The sequence below is a fragment of the Gavialis gangeticus genome, unplaced genomic scaffold (genome assembly GCF_001723915.1).
Source record: "Gavialis gangeticus isolate Ggan-Ray unplaced genomic scaffold, GavGan_comp1, whole genome shotgun sequence".
Taxonomy (NCBI): domain Eukaryota; kingdom Metazoa; phylum Chordata; order Crocodylia; family Gavialidae; genus Gavialis; species Gavialis gangeticus.
The window spans coordinates 8,120,065-8,140,687 of NW_017729020.1; the positions used below are offsets into that span (position 1 = coordinate 8,120,065).

The window sequence follows — 20,623 nt, forward strand, 5'->3', positions numbered from 1 at the left end:
TGAGCAGTGCAGGCCCGAGGACCGAGCCCTGGGGGACCCGCTGCCCGCACCCCTTCAGGTCGAAAATGACCTGTCCACCACTGCTGTCTGGGTGCGGCCCTCCAGCCAATTAGCAACCCATTTGACTGTGTGGGTGTTGACACCACAATCTCCTAATTTCTTAACGAGAATGGGGTGAGAGACCGTGTCGAAGGCCTTCCTAAAGTCCAGGAAGACTATGTCCACCGCAACACCTGCATCCAAGACTTTTGTGACCTGGTCGTAGAAGGCCACCGGGTTGGTCTCGCAGGACCTGCCTCGAATGAACCTGTGTTGGTTGCCCCTAAGCATGATCCCCCCTGCCGGTCCCCTGTAGATGTGCACCTGGATAATTTTCTCAAAGAGCTTCCCCAGGACCGAGGTAAGGCCTATAATTTCCTGAGTCCTTCTTCCTCCCCTTTTTGAAGATGGGAACCATCTTCCAGTCCTCTGGCACCACACCAGAGCACCACAAGTGCTCGTAAACCCATGCCAGGGGTCCTGTAATGACCATAGCTAATTCCCTCAGCACTCTGGGGTGGAGATCGTCCGGACCTGCTGATTTGGACAGGTCCAGTCCCAGAAGTTCCCTGACCTGGTCCTTGCTGACCCTGGGCCTGGGTGCGCCTCCCCTGGGACCATTGGGGATCCTGGTGGGGGGGGACGGGTGACCTGGTTCCTACTCAGAAAAATGGGGGCAAAGAAATTGTTAAATAGGTCAGCTTTGTCATCTGGTGAGACCACCAGATTTCCAAGCGTGTCCTGCAGAGGCCCCACGTTACCCGGTACCTTCTTTTTACCCCCCTATGTATGGTAGGAGGTGTTGGAGTCTCCCTCCTTGGAGGTTTTTAAGACTTGGCTTGACAAAGCCTTGGGTGGGATGATGTAGTTGGGGCTGGTCCTGCCTTGAGCAGGGGGTTGGACTAGATGTGTCCTCCTGAGGTCCCTTCCACCCTCATTTCTATGATTAACAGCACAGGGGCAGCTCTGTTTACTCACTGACCCATGTAATGAAAGAGGCTTATTTGACATTTAGTTGGCAGATACTTGCCCAGAAAGGAGAATAAACATATATATCCATGGAATTCCCTTTGGGTTTGATGGACACTAGAATACCTTTATATGGGACCCAGTCCTCCTGAGGGACACCTTTTGGGCACATTTCATGCTAAGGCACAGTTTGGACAAGCAGAGGATGGGTTTTACTGGGTCACTGTTTGTAATCCATAGTTTTCAGAGAGGCCTCTGGGCATCCCGTAGCTCAGCAGAAGGGAGTTCCTGACTTCTCTTACATTATGCTTCCAGGTCACACAACTGCTTCTGTTACAATTTTTATTGCTCAAAAGGTAACCAAAGGGTCTGAAACGCATCTGAATTAGAAATAATGAAAGTGTCTGAAAATCAAAATTAGACTGAAATGAGAAAATCAGTTTAAATGAGAAGAAGAATGCTCCGTTGCCTAGCAGAAACTAGTTAAACATACGTCTTGAACTTAAGCAAATGCTGCATTTCCAGATCAACATCTGACCATTTTCCTCTTCTGTCTTGCAAAACTAAGCCCTCACTACTGAACAGTCACTCTACGTGGGCAGATGAGGGAATGCTTGTGTTATAACGGATGAATGGTTTTTCACAGTAGGTGACATCTCGGATAAGTTTCTCACAGATGAGAAGTAATGCTCAGCTTCTTGGGCCCTGGGCTGCTGGTTCTGATCTTCATTAAAATTTAAAAAGTCATCATCTGCTTCACCCTCACTTCGTGCTCCCACTCTTACTGGGATCAACGTCTCTGCTTGTGCTTGTTTCCTCTCCTGCAGCCAGCTGGCTGCCCTGGTGACTTTTTTGCAAATGCTTAGAAAATGCCAGCATGAACTAAGGAGCTCTGGGACTGGTAGTTCTTAAGAGACCGCATCTCATAGGAAGGCATGCTGCTCTCTGTCTCTCGAACAAGAAGTCCTAGAGTTTCAGTAAAGCAATATCATTCCACGTAAGTCCTAGAGAGTGGCTGTGTCAGGCAAAACTCTGGGAAAGCCGGATTGGAATTTTTAAAAGACTTTTAACTTTGTACTTTAAAAAAAAAAAAAGTTCAAGTTAACCTTTTTTTTTTCTAACTAGTTCAAGTTAAGTTGACGGCTGAAAAATGTAGCTAGTTAAAGTTAAAAGTTAGCCATTTCTTTAACTTTGTAACTAGTTAATTCACTAGTGACTTCCCATGACTGCCATTTATTAGGAATTCAGTTCGGATGGTGCCCAAATTCCATTTTTATTTGCGCATGTGGCAAAAGTGGCACTGGAAAGGAAAACCCTCTGCACAAGAGGTACAAAATGGCCAAGACCCATCTTCCCAGCTCTCAGATAGTAGTGTTTCACTTGAGGCTGCATCTGAATTGGTGAGGCAGAGATTCAATAACTGGTCAGAGGAATCTCAGGCCTGACCGGAGCTGAGCTCCATATGACCCAATACTGCGTCTGAGAGGGGGCCAGCTCTAGCCACTTTTGAGAGAGGAGCGAAGAACTTTACTGTAAGCTATTAGGCTTGACCAGGGAATATATTTCTAGCTAAGAGTGGGTGATTTACCTAAACGTGCCTTAAAAATGCCCAATCCTGTCCCTGCCTTCTGCGCTAAGCACGGTGGGCCTGTTGTCTTCTAATGGAGAGAAGGAGTAGAGATGAGCACTTAGGCCAAATGTCAGGTGCCTTGCATTTTCCTCCCACCGCGATCTGACTTCTTTCCAGGAGAAAAGTGGCTGCACTAGTCTGAAGGGATGAGGAAGATGAGGGGAGACCCGGATTCTTCGGCTGAAACCGTATCAGCATTCAAAGCAAGTTGAAAGAAATCTTTCAACCCAGTGGCTACCTTGCTTAAGGCTAACCACACTCTTAACACAATAATAAGTCAATTCGCACTGAATAATTAAATAGAGAGCCTTCATAAGTATTGACTTAATGTGACAGCAAGTCTATACTGACTCAGGGTTTGCTTATGTAAACACAATCTCTTGTTCAGCTTAGTTAGCAGTTCAATGAAATAGAACATTCCCTCAATTAAAGTCAAATGATGCGTGCGTTTAATTCTTTCCTTCTCTTACCAAGTAATAATAGGTTTGGAACATAGGCGAGAGGATTTTTAAAAAAAAAAATCTTTCAAGTGCACTTATCCATGATGAATCAAAATGGAACACCCTTAGAAATACCTGGATACCTTTCCGGATTTAAAGACGAGACGTACTAGGCCTTTTCCATCCTTCCCCATATGTATTACCCGTCTGTCGACTTTCTGATGCATTCAGATGGTTCGTCCAAAAATAAGTTTATTATAAGCGACACGGCTATTTGCTGCTCCTAAGCTTAGCTGTGTGCCCTGTAATTTAAGGGGGGGGGGGGGATCCTCCTATCTTTTTTTCTTTCTCTCTCCGTGCCTTCTAGTCTTTGTCAGCTTCCATGATGATGGGAAAGATTTGGTGAAATGGCCTGTGTGTATATGGTTATTGTAAAAGCTGTGGCATGGAGCCATAGCTAGCATTGAGTTGAAGTTTGCCTTTAAAGTAGGACGAATGTCCTTATATTTCACACCTTAGCGTTAAGTTCGGTCTTTAAACTTTGGCCCAATCACTTCCTGGAATACGTGAATTTTCCATATCACTTTTCCCATTGAAATATTTGCTCGCTTTGCCGGAGGGAACACCTACAAATGTGGAATTTCTCTCTGTTTTTCCACTTACTCCAGCTACTCAAATGCAGTTCTCACAGATAACCCTAGATACTAGAAACTATGAAACCAACTCTTCTTTCTCACAGGCTTTCCTGCATGAAATTCAGATAGCATCTTGAACTTTAAAAACTGCATATAGTTTTCCCCCTTTTTCTGTCCCCTTTTTTACCATGGCTTCCTGGCAGAACTGCATCACCCGGCCAGTGGCTTCTCTTTTAATTGCAAGATAAAAGGCTCTTTATGGCCAGAGGGATTTTTCTGCACGAGGCACCTGCAAACTTTGGCCAAGCCTTCTAGCGAGTGTCTTCATAACTGTGCATGGTAGGTGTGGAAGCTGTAGGGTAGGGACTGGGGCTGTGCCCTCTTTCTGCAAATGACTGGTGGCTGCCCGACATCTTTGGGCTGTTGTGGCCATCGTCAAATGTTGCATCATGTTCCAGCTGCATGAACAAGTACGGTGCTGCGGAGGGAGGTGTTTTAGAGCCAGTGCTCAGATACTGCTGTCTCTTAAGGCCATTTTTTTCTCAGCCCCTGGAGATTGCCTGTGAAAATGTGCCTTGAGTGATCTCTGCATTTGGGATATTTTCTGTATGAAATATTCAAGCCTGCGACATTGCTTGCTTCGTCTGAGCAGCGAGGTCTTTGAGTTATTGCCCCTGCCAGGCTGGGGCCTTTTCAGACACATTAGCAATAATTAGCACCCAATTAGGCACTCGCCTCCATTCAGTGGGAGTCATCGGCTGTCGAAAGAGCAGTTAGGAGGATTCTCTTCTCTTAGGCCTGGAGTGTGGGTGTCTGGCTTTTTTAGCTGGTTTAATACATGATATCACCTTTTCCACGAGTTTTGATTCCTTTTGGCTTCTGTTAGCAAGCGGTTGACTGCCCCACTGACATGCTAGGAGGAGTGCCTGACTGGAGATGTCTTAAGAGCCTGACTTCTACAGCGTGTGCTCTCCCCTTCACTTTGGAAAATCAGGCCCCCTTCAGGTGTCCCAAGTTGGGCGTTGAAATTGGGAATCACTGGTTCCTTCTTCAAAACCATGGCTCTACTCACCTCCCCTAACGGGTGCCAGTGACTTGAGCTCTCCTAATAGCCAGGCACAGTCAAACCCACCCGCCTTCTGCCTGTTCTCGTTTAAAGGCTGCAAGGGAACCATCTCCAGGAAGCCCAGGCTAAATTGCATTGCATCCCGGCCCTTTCATCCTGAAGGCAAGCACATTTCCTAGATGAATTCATCAAAAGGAAACAAATCAGAGATTTTTAACATTGAAAGCCAGCTCTTGGGTTGGGCTATATTTTAAGCCTTTTTCATTCTTTTCTCCTTGGAGCAGTTTCAGGAAAATAACTCAATGGCCAAGTTGTGCTGTTGCATTCTTTCTCTTTTTCTCTCTCATTTCCCCCATCTTTCCTTCTCTCTTATTTGATTTGAGCTCAGCTGCCAGGGAAGCTGTATCCAAAGCAGGTCTCCAATTTCTAGGCAAGAACTGGACAGGCACACCTGCTGCCTGGAGCTGTGAGCAGCAGTTTGGCACAGGCTTTTGCCTTTTTGCTAAGATAGACTTGGCCCCGTCTCTTTTTACCAAGGCACTTAAAGGCAGAAATCTGAGAAGCTGTGGGCCGGTTCCAGTAAGGTTTATTCCTGGCAGTTAGCATCTCATCCAATGGCTGCAAACTCATTGTATATAACAGAAAGAGTGACATCTGGCTTGGATATCACGGAAAGATTACCAGCTGGCTTGTCATGTATTATGAAAAGAATAACATTTGCCTTAGAGGCTGCTACAAGCCAGCAGCAAAGCCCCGGGGAGCAATGTGACAAATTTCCAGCACGCTCGGTGATGAACTTGCCACAGTTCTTTAAGAGAGTTGACATGACTTTCTCTCAAATCCTGGGAGAGGGAAGTGCCATCAGAAACTTGATTCGTCTCCTGGGAGTGGGAATGGGAGGCACTTGGGAACTGGAGTGCCTACCTTGACAAGGATGTTCGGAAAGCATCTGTGCCTGGAAAGCATCTATGCCCCCACCCACATGGCCTGCAAGTTGGCTCGAGGCCACGGGGACATTTAAATGCCACTTCTAACCCCATGGCTAACTTCAATGAGAGTAGGATCAGGCCCTTAAACCAGGATCCCGGACTCCAAAGGTCAGATCCTAGTCTTCCCATTAGGCACTAACATCTGCTGCTATTCCAGTCCGAGGAAAACCATTACTGCAAATGGGGTACCTTTCTTCCTGCTTTTGGTGATATAGTCTGGAGACTAAGATGCTGGTACATTAAAGGGATTCCAGGGGTTTGGGGAGGGAGGTATAGGATTGCACATGGGCACCATCTTGTAGGCTCTAGGTTCAGGCTTTGCGCAGCTCCAATAGCGGCACCGGTTTGGTTCTCAATTTCTCTTTCATCCTCTCTGTTTTGACCTCAAACCTGCTGTCTGACTGGTACCCAGCCCCAAATTTTGGAGTCCTGTATTAGCAAATTTGGCTTGCAATCCCCGCTGCATCTAGGGCAGTAACAGGTTAAAGCACAGAAAGGTGACACGCCTTGCCTAGCGTCACCTAGTAGGTTAGTGACAGAGCTGTGGGTACAGTCCATGTTTTCTGAGTCCCGGTCCCTCTCCCAGACCCCCCGGTTTGTCTTGTTCAGTAGCGGCTGTGAGCAGGACTGATGCTCCAGGTGGGCAGCATGAGTCAGAAGTAATGGCTGAGCAACCCCCAGGGCCCGGCAGCGGTTTGCACAACTGCTCTGTCTCCTTCCCATACCCCACCTCTATGGGAGGCATCTGCGGCTTTCACACCCAGAGCTGACGCGGCTGGCTCCAAGGAGTGTCTTCAGCGGCGCTGTGATGGGTGGATGTGTGATGAGGGGACCCGGCCACAGCAGAGTGATAGGAGCTGGCGTTCTGTCCTCCCCCGGGGCCCTGTATGCACGGCTGTCCGTGCCGATGGTACACAACTTAGCTGCTGCCTTTTCAGCCTCTGCCCTTCTCAGCAGAAAGAGCTCATCAGTGTTTCTATGAGCAGCCTGCACGTGTTAGTCTGAGCATCCCACGTTACTTCCAACAGGAGCGACTCGCTTGTATTCCTGTGCCACGGACCCTGTCTAGAGCACGGATGCAATTAGGAATAGGAAACCCCGTGCTTTGGGGCATGAATGTGGATCAGGAAGAAACATTCCCCGAAGGCAGGTTGTGTCCTGAGCTTTCTTGCATCTTCTTGGGGAGATGGAAGAACTGTCTCTGTGTAAATTACTTTCTGGAAGTAGAATGGGTGCAGAAATGGAGAAATTCACCATTCAGCTGCGCAGGCGATGCATCTACCCGTTACCCTACAGCAGCGTGGCACAAGCAAAAGCTGAGCAGGATTTGTATGGCTGACAAGCACATAAAAAGGGATGCCGCATGTTCTTCTAGGGACTGAGCTAGGGGCTTCCTTGCTGCGTTAGGCTATGTTCATGGAGAGGAGCTAGCCTACCTAATTGACATCTGGGTCTGAGCATGCAGGTCAGTTTAGGCTGGGGCCAGCAAAGCTACACCCATGTCCCCGTGTTGTTATGATTTCTGCACCCGCTGCTGGGCGTTTGCAATCCTATGCATGAGCTGTAAGCCAGGCTGAAATTGCTTACAGGCCCGGGTAAATGGGGGATGGTATGGTGGCTGGGGTTAAAACCCAGCTAAGAGCCTTGTTTGACTCCTCAGTGAATGTGTAATGTTAAAGGACTCAAGTGCTGAGTACTGCAAACCCAGGGTCGGAAAGCACTTCAGGATAGGCCTGGTTTTAAAAGCAGACACTGACCTCAGCAGGACTGTGCATGTGCTTCAAGTCCAGCGTTTGCCAAAGTGCTTTCCTGGATAAAGGCGAGCACTTAGCAGGACCGAGCCCCTGGAATCCATCCCGGCTTTGTGCAGCCCGCTGCGCGCAGGTGCCTTTTCCTGCTGGGATACCCTAGTGTCCGCTGCTAAAGAGGCATGGGGCACTCTCAGGTTAGGTTGGTGCGGACATAGGAAGTGGTACTAAACTCGAATGGCTGGCCCTGGAGCTGGCTGTAGGTCGACTTCCTCCTCTGAGAAGGCTGATGATATGGGCAGCTGGGCGTGTCCGTTTGGGAGCCAGGACATTTGGATTTGTTTTTGCATTTGGCATTTCCGTGGGAGGGAAAGGACTGAACTTCAGCCCCCGGCACCGTGCATCAATGTCAGCATCTTCCTAACGCAGGGTGACCGCCAGTACAGCCACACCTGCTCCCCTCACACAGCTGGGCTGCCTATCTGGAGACTAAGTCAGGAAAGGAAAGCTGGGGAGTTGGCGGCCAGAGCAGTCTCCCCTTTCTCTTGCCCCTGTTGTCTGTCCTCTGCTGTCTGCTGCCCTGCCATTTTCCCCTTTGCCCTTAAAGAGCTGGTCTTAGGATGCTTTCCCTTTGTGTTCCTCTTGCACTGCAGGGAGACGCTCCAGCTTGGTGGAGCCAAAGGTGATGAATATTGCTCAATCTATTGTAAGTCGAAGGCAGGAGACGGCTGAAACGGTCCCGCATTAGGTAGGGTACGTCTCAGTGCTTGAATCCTGCTGCCTTTGCTTGGCCGGCTGGCACGAGAGAAAATGGCTGTAGGAGAGTGAATCCCTGACACCCAGGGGCTGGGGACAGGACCAGCCAGGCAGGGCACCCTGCAAAGAGGCTGCTCTGAGAAGCCCGTTTATTCATTGACGTCCTTCCAGGCTGACGCAGAAAGAGCCTTTGCCTAAGCAAGAATCAGGCCTGATGTGTTTTGAAGCTCCTGCCTGAGCACTGGTACCCTGTAGTAGAGCCTCATCTGCCTGGGAGCTTTAAGACTAGCAGGGGTGAGGCATCCTGGAGAAGGCGATATCCAAAGTCATTAATTCTGGAGAGCTGCATCATACCTCACTGTTCGTTTCCAGGCTGGTAATGAATCAAGGGAGCCCGTTATATTTGCCCTGTCTCGCTTCAGAGAGAGAACATTTTATCCAGGGGAGGAGAAAGATGTCTTCGTTTCCCTTTACAAGGCCAGGTTGGCAAATCCGGGTTCCCTCTGGGACCTTTTAGCATTAGCAGCTCCATAGTTCATGATCTGGCAGTAGCAGTGGTAGTGTTAACCCTCCGGCTGAAGGCAGGGCTTTCCTTCTCGCAGACCCGAAACTGCAGCCAGTTCCCTGGCTTGTCGCAGACCTTGAAAACCAAGAGAGTCTGGGGCACAAGAAGCCACCTGGCTTCGTTCCTACAGGGAAAAGTGCTGATGGGAAGCGGCAGATTGGATCCAGGCCATATACAAAGAGCAACATGGGGAGCACTCAGCTGAGTTCAGGACTAATTGGGCTGTCTCATCTGGGGAGAGCAAGTCTTTGCCCTGAGGATCTTACAGTGCAAAGGTACTGAGATCAGGAAAAAGGAAGGGTGGTTATCCTCATGTTGGGGATCAGTAAGTGAGGTATGGAGAGATAAAAGCCCTTCTTTTCCCCATGCTAATGGCCTGTGTGGGTCCCTATTCAGAGTTAACACAAAAGTCTGTTGCCTTAACCACAAGACTGCTCTTCTCGGTGCAGAGCAGAAGCAGCTGTCCTGGATATCTCTGACCCAAATTTATCAGTGAATTAAATGGTGCATTTCTTTGCAGTGTTGTTATTTAGTATTGCGAATCATTTAGAGCATGCTAGTGCCCCCGAGTCGAGTCTTCTTGTGAGGAATGTATTAATAAGCCAGATGAAGAGGCTGACCTTGCCCTGGAAACGTGCCTGGCAGTAGGCGGTGAGGGGTCAGAAAGCCAGCCAGAGGGGGAAAGGAGAATAATTCGCCCCGATGCTATTGGGTAGATGTGCAAATGTGAGCATAACATAGACAACCAAGGGCTTGGGAAGTAGCAGAACAAGCCTGCGGTACATCGTACAGAGGAGATGGGCTCCTTAAACTCTCTGCGAGCTGCTTTTTCAGTGGAGTGCCACACTTCTCCATCCTTGGCAACCACCCCATGGTGACCACCTGCTGAGCGCAGGGTGGGGCAGGCTACACCCCTCTCCCACTTACCTCCCTTTCTTATTGCCTGCCCTTTGCCTCGAACGATGGTGCCCTGCTGGCTGCATACGAACGTCGTGCATCTGCCCCAGAGGCAGCTGCACTTCCCTTGGGCCTGTCACTCGTCCCCCTGCTGCACTCCAAGGGCCGTCGTGGTGAAAGGCACTGTATAAACACTGCAGGTCCTTCCACTTTGCTCAGCCACCGCTTTGTTTGTCTCTCCATTTAATTTGATCAAACCCCTCTGGAATCTAATCATTCCTGTTTAAAACATAACACAACTTCCACCCTTTATTTTGATCAATTCGGATGGCTCTAGGCAGGTGCTATCGAATCATTCAATACCCCGTTGTAGGATGATGACATTTAATTAGCAAGGAAGCCAACAGCTCTTTCTTCTAAAGAGTTCAGGAGAGATGCTCCTCTGAAAGCCAAGGTCTCGTCTGCAGTGGGAAAGAAAGAGGGGGGTTAGGGAACTGGCTACACTGCACTGATAGTTTCCCAGTCTGGTTAAGTCACAGTTCAGTGCTCTCTGTCTTGCAAAACCAAATACTGTTTTAACTCTGCTGGTGGAGGCTTGAGTTTATGTACTGGATTTCATATTTTCAACACCATTGCTGCCCTTCCCTTTTCTCCCGGCTGGCTCTGCGCCCTTCCTCTCTCCCCACCGCTCTGCAGTGCCAAGCTGGTGCGCGGGGCCACGGGTGAAAGGCAGGACAGGGTCTAGTGGCAAATGGGCTCAGCCCTGTGCTCTACCCTGGGACCCCTGCAACACCAGGTTTCCCTCTTTTCCTGGTACGTTGCAAAGCCGGCCCACCTCGGGCCTGTTAATTGTGCTGTGCTTTAACATTTCAGGGTTCAGATAAAACCAGGCAGTGAAATTTTATAGTCAGGCAGTGATGCCAATAGTAGTGCAGCCAAATGGAGATGTGAGATTGACTCTAAGTCAGGCAGTGTTTGAAGAGGGAGGGATGTCCCAGGGCTCCCTGTAGCCATACCTGCAGAAGATGGACAGTCCTCCATGGTGGCAGATGGCGGAGCGGGTCTGCGGTTGCAGCAAGGGTGGATATTAGGGAAAAAAAGTCTTGTTAGGAGAGCGGTGCTCCAGTGAGGAGGCTCTGAAGGTGACAAAGCGTTGGGGCATCACCCTGCGAGATGCTAGCCTGTGCTGGGGTATGGGCATGCTTCAGCTGTTCTCTCTGCTCCTCTGGAAATCTGCCACGCTGTAGAGAGAACATGTCCAGGCTGCCCTCCTCAACGCAGCAGGAGGGTGCAAAGAGAGCTGGGAACTCCCTTGTTTTCGCCAGTCTTTGGGGCTTCCTCTGCATCCCAAGGGGATGTCTGCAGTGCAGAGCTAATGTCAGGGTCAGGTATTGCTTCTGACCCTGATCCTGTAGAAACCCACCTCCACTACATGCCAGTGCTTTCCACTGAAGTTAGCAGGTCCAAAAGTGGGAGGCTGCTCTTGAGAACATCTCCTGCCCTGGGTGTGAGCGATGGTCCAAATCCCACTCAAGCAATGACAGAATGAGGTCATGAAATCTAGACTGCAGCTGCCCTGTCATCACCATCACGACCTTTTAACTCTTCTTTCCTTCCCCTGTCCAGCCTCCCTTTTCTCACTGAATTTACCATTTCTTAAGTGGGGGCGGGGGAAGAAAAAAATCAGACCCAGTGACAGCGCAGTTTTCCCCTTTGTGTTCTGTCACCAGGTCAAGACTGGCGGATTTTCACACAAATTGTCAAGTCTCTTTCCAGTCCCTAACCAGCTGCCCTGGCGATAATTACCAGGCCTGTCTGGGCTCCTATGCAGGGATGATTGGTAAGTCCGTTCGCTTTGTCCTTTGGGTTTGGGTGTGGGAGGGGGGCTGTTGCATGGAGCGTGATGGTGGCTGGGGAAAGGGTAGGGATCTGCATCACGGTTACCCGTACAGCCCCTTTCTGCTGGAGATATACTGGATGGTGGTGTAGTTGAGAGTAAAGGCCATGTACGCGTGGGAATTTAGCTGAGACACGGGGCATATCTCTGCCACCTCCCTGCAGAGCCTGGGAGCACAGCTGAGCAGTAAGGCCTGCCCATCGCTCTCGCTCCGTGCGCACCGGAGCCCAGCAAGTAGTGGTTGGAGGGAGGCTTCTGCTGCTTGGGTGTTGCCGTCCTGTTCTTGACTCCCTTTCACCTTCCTTCCTCCTGGCAGGATTCGACATGACGCCCAATTACATCGACTCGAGCACCAGCAGCATCACGGTGTCGCCCTGGTGTTCCTGCAAAGGGAGCGGCAACTTGGAGGAGGAGTGCGAGAAGTTCCTGAGAGACTTCACGGAAAACCCCTGCCTCCGTAAGCCCCCCTGCATGCATAGCATCATAGGAAGGCAGGGCTGCAAGGGGCTCAAGGCAGGCTGAAACCCCGCTGGCTCTGGGGAGGGGGGCGTCTGGCAGCGTGCTGTAGTCACCACATCTCCCGGCAGTTTAAGGAGCGGAGCTGGAGCGCTGTCAATGAGGGAGCACTGCTATTTCATACCTGCATCGTCCCCCGGGAGACCCCGTGAAGGACAAGCCTCGTCACTTCCGCTGGTCCCAGCCTCACCCAGCAAGAGAAGCTCTGGGCTTAGAGCCCCAGGGATGCTGCCTAGGCACTGGTGCGATGGGTACAGGCGGTGTGGGCAACCTCCTTGCTGCTCTGGACCGGTCCCGGGCCCCTGTCAGCACTTCACCTGCCTCCAAACATGAAGCACACGTGGGGGCATCCATCCGTCCTCCTCTTCTACTTCCACACGGGTGTGCAGTCATTAGTATGCTGTGTGGCGCGGGGGGAAATCGTACAACCTTGCAGATTGGTATTGACAAGGTCCCCTTGATGAAAGAGGCCCTAGCGCACTGGGCTCCAGGAGCTTCATTCTCTCCATTGTTTATTATCGTTTTATCCATTTAATTAGTTATTATTCAGTTTAATCATCGGGAAGTTTGCCTGTGAAGCTCCCTCGAGGGCAGCGGCTTCCCTTCCGCATCGAGCGGTCAAGCCGATCCTGCCTGGTTCAGGGATAATGGAAATGAGAGAGCTCAGCAAGGAGCCAGTGGGCCCAGCATATTTTGCCCTTGCCACTTGGTCCTGCCCTTCCCACGAAGGAGAGGGGATTTGGTTAGTCACAGTGCCTGGAAAAATAAACGGCGGGGGAAAGGAAGTGCGGGACAGCGCCCGGGCTTGCGGCTCTGGTTCAGAAAAGAGCCATCCTACATAAGCAGTCATGTATTTATCTACGTATAAGCTTTCCTGGCAGCTCTGGGACCAAGCACAATGGAGCTGCCGAGTGCATGAAGGCCAACGCGAGATTTGTGACGCTTGTTGGGGCTGGAGCTGTTTTGCCCTGAGCTGTTCCAGACCGAGGGGCTCCGGAGAGGTTACCCCCCTCTCAAATAGGTGCAGCTGCTTCTAGGTTGTAAGCGATAAAAAATGAGAGAGGGAAGCTTGAAGGAGGTAGGGAAGGATGGTAAGGAGAGGATGGAGGAAAGAAAGAAGGGGAAAGGTTTAAGGATGGAGGAGGGTGAAGTGGAAGGCTGCCTTTTCCATCTGGCTGCAGCAGAGACTGCTTTTGGGGGCTTTTTTCCCCCAGTCACTCCACCCCATAGCTCTCCTCCCTCTTCCTCTCCTTTCCCTAAATGTTGCCGCCGTGTCTCCCAGATGCTCCTGCTGCAGACTGAGCTGGAGAGGAAACCGGGCTCGTTGCAGGTGACATAACCGAATGCAACTTCCACCAACAAATGCCATATTCTCCATGACAGCACTACAGCAGGGAGCAGAGCTGGAGATAGTGCGCCCCAGTTTGGAGTGGGTCCTGTGCCGCTAAAGCAGGGGGGGATCAGTGCCCTCTCGGCTTCCCCCCGTCCTGCCTGTGTGGTCAGGAAGAACCTCCCCAAAGTGCCACCTCAAAACAGGCTAGGCACACGCGTGTGATTGAGAAGGGGGAGCAGAAGACCTGCCATCCCCGATCTTCTGCATGGCAGAGCGGCTGAAACTCGCTGCATGCCCAGGAGTGGCAGGCCCAAAGGAATCCAGGAGCTTTTCAGGGAGACAGAGGAGCTCTTGATAGGAAGTCACCTCGACCCCCCTGCATTGGGGCTGGGGTCCCCAGCAGAGCTGGGATTGATTAGAGGTGTCGAAGCGCACCCTGCGTGAAGCGGACAGACTGTGTGCGTGTAGCACAGAATTGCAAGGGGGCAGGGAGAGCCGAGGATAGTAAGAAAAGAGGAGAAAAGGAGGATGGAAAGAGTGTGTGGGTGAGAGAGTGCAGCAGGAAAAAGGGAGTGCGTGTGAAAGAAAAGCAATATCCTGCCCACATGTTCTCGATGCCCACCCCCACCACCCACTTTCCCTGCTGGCCAGTGTCTCCCGTTTCTCTCTGTTGGGGCAGGCATCTCCAAGTGGTATGTGTGCAAACGAAACTCGAGGACTTGCCCTCCTGCAGCGAGCTAGAGCTAAGCGAGTCCTGCGCACGGTCCCACAGGCACCTCTTGCGCCGAGTGCTATCTCGGGGGGGAGGTGTTTGAGCTGGCAATCCCGCTGGGAAGGCCCACCTGGTTATGTTGATGGTTTGCTGAGCGAGTTTCCTGGGTAGTAGCTAACAGCGAACCCATTTCTGCCCCCCTGCTAAAATCCCGTGTCTCCTCTTATTTCCAGGGAACGCCATTCAGGCCTTTGGCAATGGCACAGATGTGAACCTCTCCCCCAAGAACCCTTCGCCCCCTGTCACCGCGCCCCCGAAGACCGAAAACAACCCCATTTTGCCAGATGATGTCAACGACAGCAACACCCTCTACGACACGAGCGTTATTACCACCTGCACGTCCATCCAGGTAGGACTTGGTCTGACTCCGTCTCCACCTGGGATCTGGATCTGAGCTGCAGAGTCGCAGGCACGGGCATACCTGGCCAGTAGTTCAACCAGGGTCTCTGCCCTTGGGGCCTCGAGAGCTGGGCTTCTCCTACCCGCAGCCCAGTTGGAGGACATTTCTGTGACTCGGCAGAAACAAAGTCGGTCTCTCTCATCTTTCTTCAGGCCGGCGAGCCCACGTGAAGGCAGCAATGTCACCCTTGGGCAGCCTCTAATTAGATCTGGCGTGCTTGAGTAATTACATCTTATGTTTTCTAGTTACCACTCCATGAGACAATCAGCGGCTCAATTTCATGCTAGAGTTGCAGCACATCAGGGCCCCAACGCTGCCTTTGTGGGTGCCTCGGCTCCCTTTTATGGAGAGACGTGCTCAGCGGGTCCGTCCTCCTCCGAAGTGGCGAGAGAGGCTGGGGGGAGTAACGTGGTTGTCCGTGCTGCTCCTCCGTTTGCTGCTTGGTTACAGACGGGAGCGGGCGGCGTGGGTGCATGTCGGGGTCCTTGCCTGAGAACCGGTGTCCAGGAGGCCGGTGCTGATTTTAGGCAGCCGCACGACCTCCGCAGAGGTCCTTTCTGGTGGCTGCTCGGGGAAAAATTAGTGGGAGCAATGAATGAGAATAGACCAGGTAGTGATAGGCCAGGTGGATTCTGCTTGAAGTGGGCCTGACCCAAGAGTTGCGTTTTTCATGAGTCCACGTGGCCGCCGTTGCCTTCAGTCGTGCGGCATCACTCTGCGTCAGCAGCCAATTTGGCCTGTGCCGCTGCACCCGCTCCAGTGGCCCCACTCAAGATCTGCTCCAGAATCGGACTCGGTTGGTCCTTGCAAATCCATGACTGTCGTTGGTATTGCTCCTGAATTACACCCATGTCGATGCGATCGGGATATGACCCTGGGTTAAAGACTTCAGGTTTTGACCTGCGGGGCCTGAGTCCTCTCTCGGTGACAGCAGTGCAAATCAGGAATAGCACCAGTAAGCTCATCAGGTCTGGTTCTTGTGTTCATACTGGCACGGCTTCTCTGATTTCCACAGCACCGCTCCAGCTTTACTTGTAAGTGAAAGCAGATTTGAGCCCACTGGAATTATACTGGGATCAAATTGCCTGGAGTTGAGTTACTCGACTGTGTGCCAGGGTGAGTGAGAGCGTGACTGTGCGCTCAGCTGGGACATCTTTATGCAGAGCCAGGATGCAGGTTGTGGATTAGAAGTGGGGGTAGTGGAAATCTGGCCTTCTGGGTTCCCGTTTTGCTCTGTTCCTTTAGGTGTGTGATTTGGGGTGAGGGAATGGAAAGAAAAGGTTACTTTGCTTGTTGAAGCTCTGTTATTGCCGATCTTGGGAGTGCCATGCAAGCGTCCAAGTGCACGTCCATGCGTGTCCCTGTGTCCGAGGCGGTGTGGAGCGAAGGCACGTGGTCCCTCTTCAGGCACCGAGGCTCTGAATGGGCGGGAAAGCCCGGTGAGACCATGCTACTTGCTCAGCCAGCACAGATCCCCATCTGGCCATCCCTCTATGCTCACTGTTTGAGTCGCAAAAGCAAGAAAGGAAGGTGTTGAAGAGAGAAAGAGCCTAATGGCTTCATCTCCATTCCCATCAAGAGGTGCTTTTATACCCTTCTCCAGTGCTGAAAGGCCTATTGTAGAAGGGCTGAGAGGGGCTCTTGTTAGCGGCATGTTCTTCATTTTTACCTGCTCCCTTCCGAAGCATGCTTCCTTTGCTGAGCTCACCCTCCCTTGCTCTCGTCAGCAAAGGTTCCCGTAGGAAACCGAACCTGTGCATCACTGGGCGGTCCAAAAGCTTGAAGCCTAGCTGTAGCACAGGCATCTGCAGTGCCCTTCCATTACTTGTTCATGGAAGCCACATGTGCTTATAATTAAAGAGATTTCCTTTGAGCTCAGGTGCTGCAAACCCCAGTGTGCCCTTGCCTATACTTGCCCGTGCTGCTCCACGGTAGTCGTTTCTTGCCTCTTTCTGCATGGAGGCACCACTACATCTATCTGTAGAGACAGTTTGCCTGACACAGCATCTTAACTCCTCTCCAGGGCTCTTGCTGCTATCCCCACAGCCTGCAACACAGGCATACGGGTTTGAAAGGGGCCTCTGGGTCACCGAGTTCAGGCCCCGTTATCTAGATATAGTGTTGTGCCTGTTGCTTGGTAGATGCTGACTTGGGGCTTAGCTTTGCTGGAGAGCGAGGTGATGTGAGAGCACAGTCATCAGGAGTCATGTCAACCTTCATGGTGAAGCCTGAGTTTGCACTCGGAGCACACAGGGAGCAACGTGTTTAACCTCATGATAACTGTGGCTCCAGCACCTGCCGACAGTGGTAAATACAACAAAGTCCCGCTGGACGGCGTGTCAGCTAAGATGGTTCATCAAAGTCATCATCTGACACAAGCCAACCTTCCTGTGAAGGCTTGTCTTCACTGCAGTGCTAGCTCGAGTTACCTTCACTTGAGCGAGCTCCTCTTGCATTACCCTCACTGGAGCGACAGCCCTTATACTGCAAAACAGACCCAAACTGCACCCGCAGTTTGCATTTAGCAGCACCGCGTAGCTGAGTCCGTTCTGCATCCCTAGCTCCAGCACCAGCAGAGTCTGAGCTTCAGCCCACACCCAGTAACGAGCCGGTTAGCTTAACGGCGAAGAACCACTTCACTTGAGCTAAGAGATTTTTGTGTGTAAATGGGAGTAGAGGCAGCGGTTGGGTTATAGCGTGGCTGGACTAAATGACCTCCTGAGGTCCCTTCCTGTCCTGGCAACAACTACGCCTGTCCTGAGATGGATGGCTTGCGGGGTGGAATTCACCTCGTGCCATTTGGATGTCTTGCTGGGGCTGGGATTTGAATTTTAAACGTTCGCGTTTTAAATGCGCTGCTTGTGCCGCCAGCTCTATAGGGCCTGTTACTAGGAGTTTGAAAGCATTTGTTATCCTGGGACATGGGGGCCTGTGGCTGTTCCTGCAGCATAGGTCGTAGTCGGGTGCATCTGCTGGAAGCTTGCAGGCCGGCGGCACAAGGGTGGTGTGAACTTTGTCAGTGGGAATTGGCAGAAGCTGAAGGTGTATTTGAAGAGTTAGTCTCGTCTATGCTGTGCCGCCTGCATGGGGCAGGAGCGCGGCAGAGGCTGAGCAGCCCAGGATGAGACCGTTTTCTTTCTTCTCGCCTCGGCAAAGCCTTTCTGACAGCCCCGGTGCGCAAGGAGCACAGAGAGAGACTTAACGTTTCGACGCGAGACGCGCTCTGAACTGCCTTCCAAGGCCCCATGCAAATGTGGGAGCCTGATAATTGCAGGGTCTGTGATCAGAATGTGAACGTTTCCAAACGCCCTTGCCAGCCGGCTCTGCAAGGACAGCGGAAAGCTACAGGAGTTCAGCTCCTGCAGAGCCATGCTTTGCATGCCTCGGATGGGCCGCCGTGCCTGGGGGATGAGTGGGGCTGCCACGAGGACTGAACGGCCTGGTGCTTTCCTTTGCCACCAGCTAGCAAGAGTGATTCGCATTGTTGAGAATCCGGCGCTGGAGCAGAAAGACGAGGGATGTGTTGGGAGGGCAGTTGGGTCTGGATTTGTCTGGCTTCTCCCCTCAATGCTCTGTTTGACTCTGGTTAGGAGCAATCAGTTGTCTGGGATGGGCATTAGTCTCTGACCTGTTGCAAGCTCTCAAGGCTGGAGCATGGGTGGTCTGTCACTGGTAGTCAGGGCTCCTGGGTCCTGTTTCTCTGAATGGCACAAATTCAGCGTGTGAGCCTGGGTAAGTTGTCAGTGGACTCTGCCTCAGTTTCCAGATCTCTAAAATGGGGTTCATGTTATTTTGCTATTGGCCCAGTTTCGGGCTACATGTGACCTCCTCGCTTAAGCTTATCCTTTGCTCTGTCCTTTGCAGGAACATGGGCAGAAGCTAAACAAGTCCAAAGAGCAGAATATCTGCATCTCGGAGGTGAGTAAGTAGCAAGGAGCATCTTGGGGAGAGGGAAGAAGCGGACTCGGGTGCATGGAGGTGTGAGCAGGAGGGGTGTCTTACACCAGGGGACTGATGCTTCTTGAACTCTGAAATGCGGGAGACGTACCACTAGACAACAGTGGACAAGCCGAGGAAATGCCCAGGATGTTTTCCCAGAGTTTCTTTCAACCAACCATGGAGCGTGGCTGACTTTTTAGGAATTTTGGAGGGAAAAATAATAGCTCCATAGAATTTAGGGGAAAAAATGAGTTTTGAAAAATTAAAAAAAAAAAAAAAAAAAAAAAAGAAGTTTTTGAGATTGTTTCTAACTTGGAGTCACAAGTCACTATCTGGGAAGTTTCCCAGCAAGATAAGAAATGTCCCATTGTTTCCCACCCCCATTTTTCAGGTCAACTCTGACTTGCAACTGAGTAGCCCAAATTCTCAGCGGTGATGACAATTCACCATTGAAACATCGCCCAGGCTAGTGGTGGATTCTCCATCTCTTGAAGTTGGCAGGTGAAGACCGCATCCTTGCTTTTAGTCAGACCGAGTCACTAGGCATGATGGAAGAGTGGCAGAGCAAACTGCTCTGGCTTGTGTTACGCAGGGAGTCAAGCTAGCTAATGTAATGGCCCCTTCTGTCTTTAATACCTATGAGGAGGCTGTGGTATGGCAGCTAAAGCCTTCCAATGCAAGACCCGCTCCTGATGCAGCCACACAGAGGTGTGCGCTGAATTAACACCCTGTTTTTTCCCTCTCCACAGACACAGCTGCCCACAGACAGCATGCCAGACCCGAATACTTTTCTGGACCCGAAAGCGTCCAGCAGCCGACACTCAGCTGGAGTGATCCTCTCCACTATCTCCTTCTTTCTCGTGAAACTGGCTTTATAAAGGAGAGGAACGGGGTCAAAATGGAATTGCCAACAGGACACAGACACTTGCCCACACCCCCGCACACACGAACTCTTGCAAGAATACTCTCTCTCAACTTGTTTTCTCCCAGGGTTTCTGCTTTTGAGGAATTAAATACACGACATATCTTGTGCCAGACTCTTAATGCGCAAGACTAGAGATCGCCCCTGCCCCAGGAGCACCGACTACCAGATGGACGCATGTCCCAGTGGGGAAAACTTTGGCCATATTCTTTTCTTTCCCTTTTTTTTTAAGGTGTTTGGGTTGTTTTGTTTTGTTTTTCCTTTCCAAAGCAAGAGCCCGAAGGCGCACGACCAACAGGAACGCACACCCCCACCCATGCGCACACACGCACGCACGCACGCATACACACACACGGGGGATCTGAAGCTGCGAAAGGAACTAGGGAAAGCCTTTGGTGATCTACCAGAGCTTCAGTGAGGTTGGTCGAGAAGGGAAAGCTGGACAGTTCCTAGAAGGACTCGGAAATCGGAGCTGCAGTTTACAGGAAGGTGGAGAGAGACCTTATTTCCCCATTTCCCCACGGCCTTTGGTTCCAGTTTGCTGCTTGACAATTCTGTGCGTTTGCCGCCCGCCCTAGATGAAGTCTGGCACTCCTTAGCCTGGGAGATCCACATGCTGGCGTCGTAACACGTTTCCCCCCGAACTGAACCGCGGTGAGATGGGGCAGCCGCTTGGGGCTGCAGCGGGGGTGCCCATGCTGAAAGACTAAGAGCCACCGTTTCCAATGGGGGCCCCTGCTCCCTGCTCAGAGGCCGCGTCGCCGGTTCGATGGGTGAGTGCTGGATCACAAAGCAGGCGGCTGGAGATCAAGAGGATTTGTTTTTGCCAGTTCTGAGGGGATGCTCTTTCGATCTTGTCATTTGTTCTTCTTTTCCACGGTTGGCAAACATTTTAAAAGCAAAAGGGAAGAAATAATCCGGCATTGTAATGTTGTCCTGACGTCTCCGATTCGTTACATCAACGGAGATCGTTTTCTTTATCCCATTGGGCTTGGGTCGGATGAAATAAACCATCCATGGAGGGAAGCCCGCGGATGTTACTCTCTGTTTTTCTTTTCTTTTATATATACATATATAGTGTATGTATATAGAGACCAACTATATCTACAT

General features: G+C 51.2%; 1 protein-coding gene across 1 annotated transcript in view; it reads left to right on the forward strand.

Annotated features, from left to right (window-relative positions):
* Positions 1-20,411, forward strand: part of GFRA2 (GDNF family receptor alpha 2) — a 74,604-nt gene extending 54,193 nt beyond the window's left edge. The window contains exons 4-8 of the mRNA XM_019514502.1: positions 11,465-11,574; positions 11,948-12,088; positions 14,426-14,601; positions 18,517-18,570; positions 19,341-20,411. Coding sequence (XP_019370047.1) covers positions 11,465-11,574; positions 11,948-12,088; positions 14,426-14,601; positions 18,517-18,570; positions 19,341-19,469 — 610 coding nt within the window. The 3' untranslated portion in view covers positions 19,470-20,411. The remainder of the gene's footprint in view (positions 1-11,464; positions 11,575-11,947; positions 12,089-14,425; positions 14,602-18,516; positions 18,571-19,340) is intronic.
* Positions 20,412-20,623: the final 212 nt, after the last annotated feature.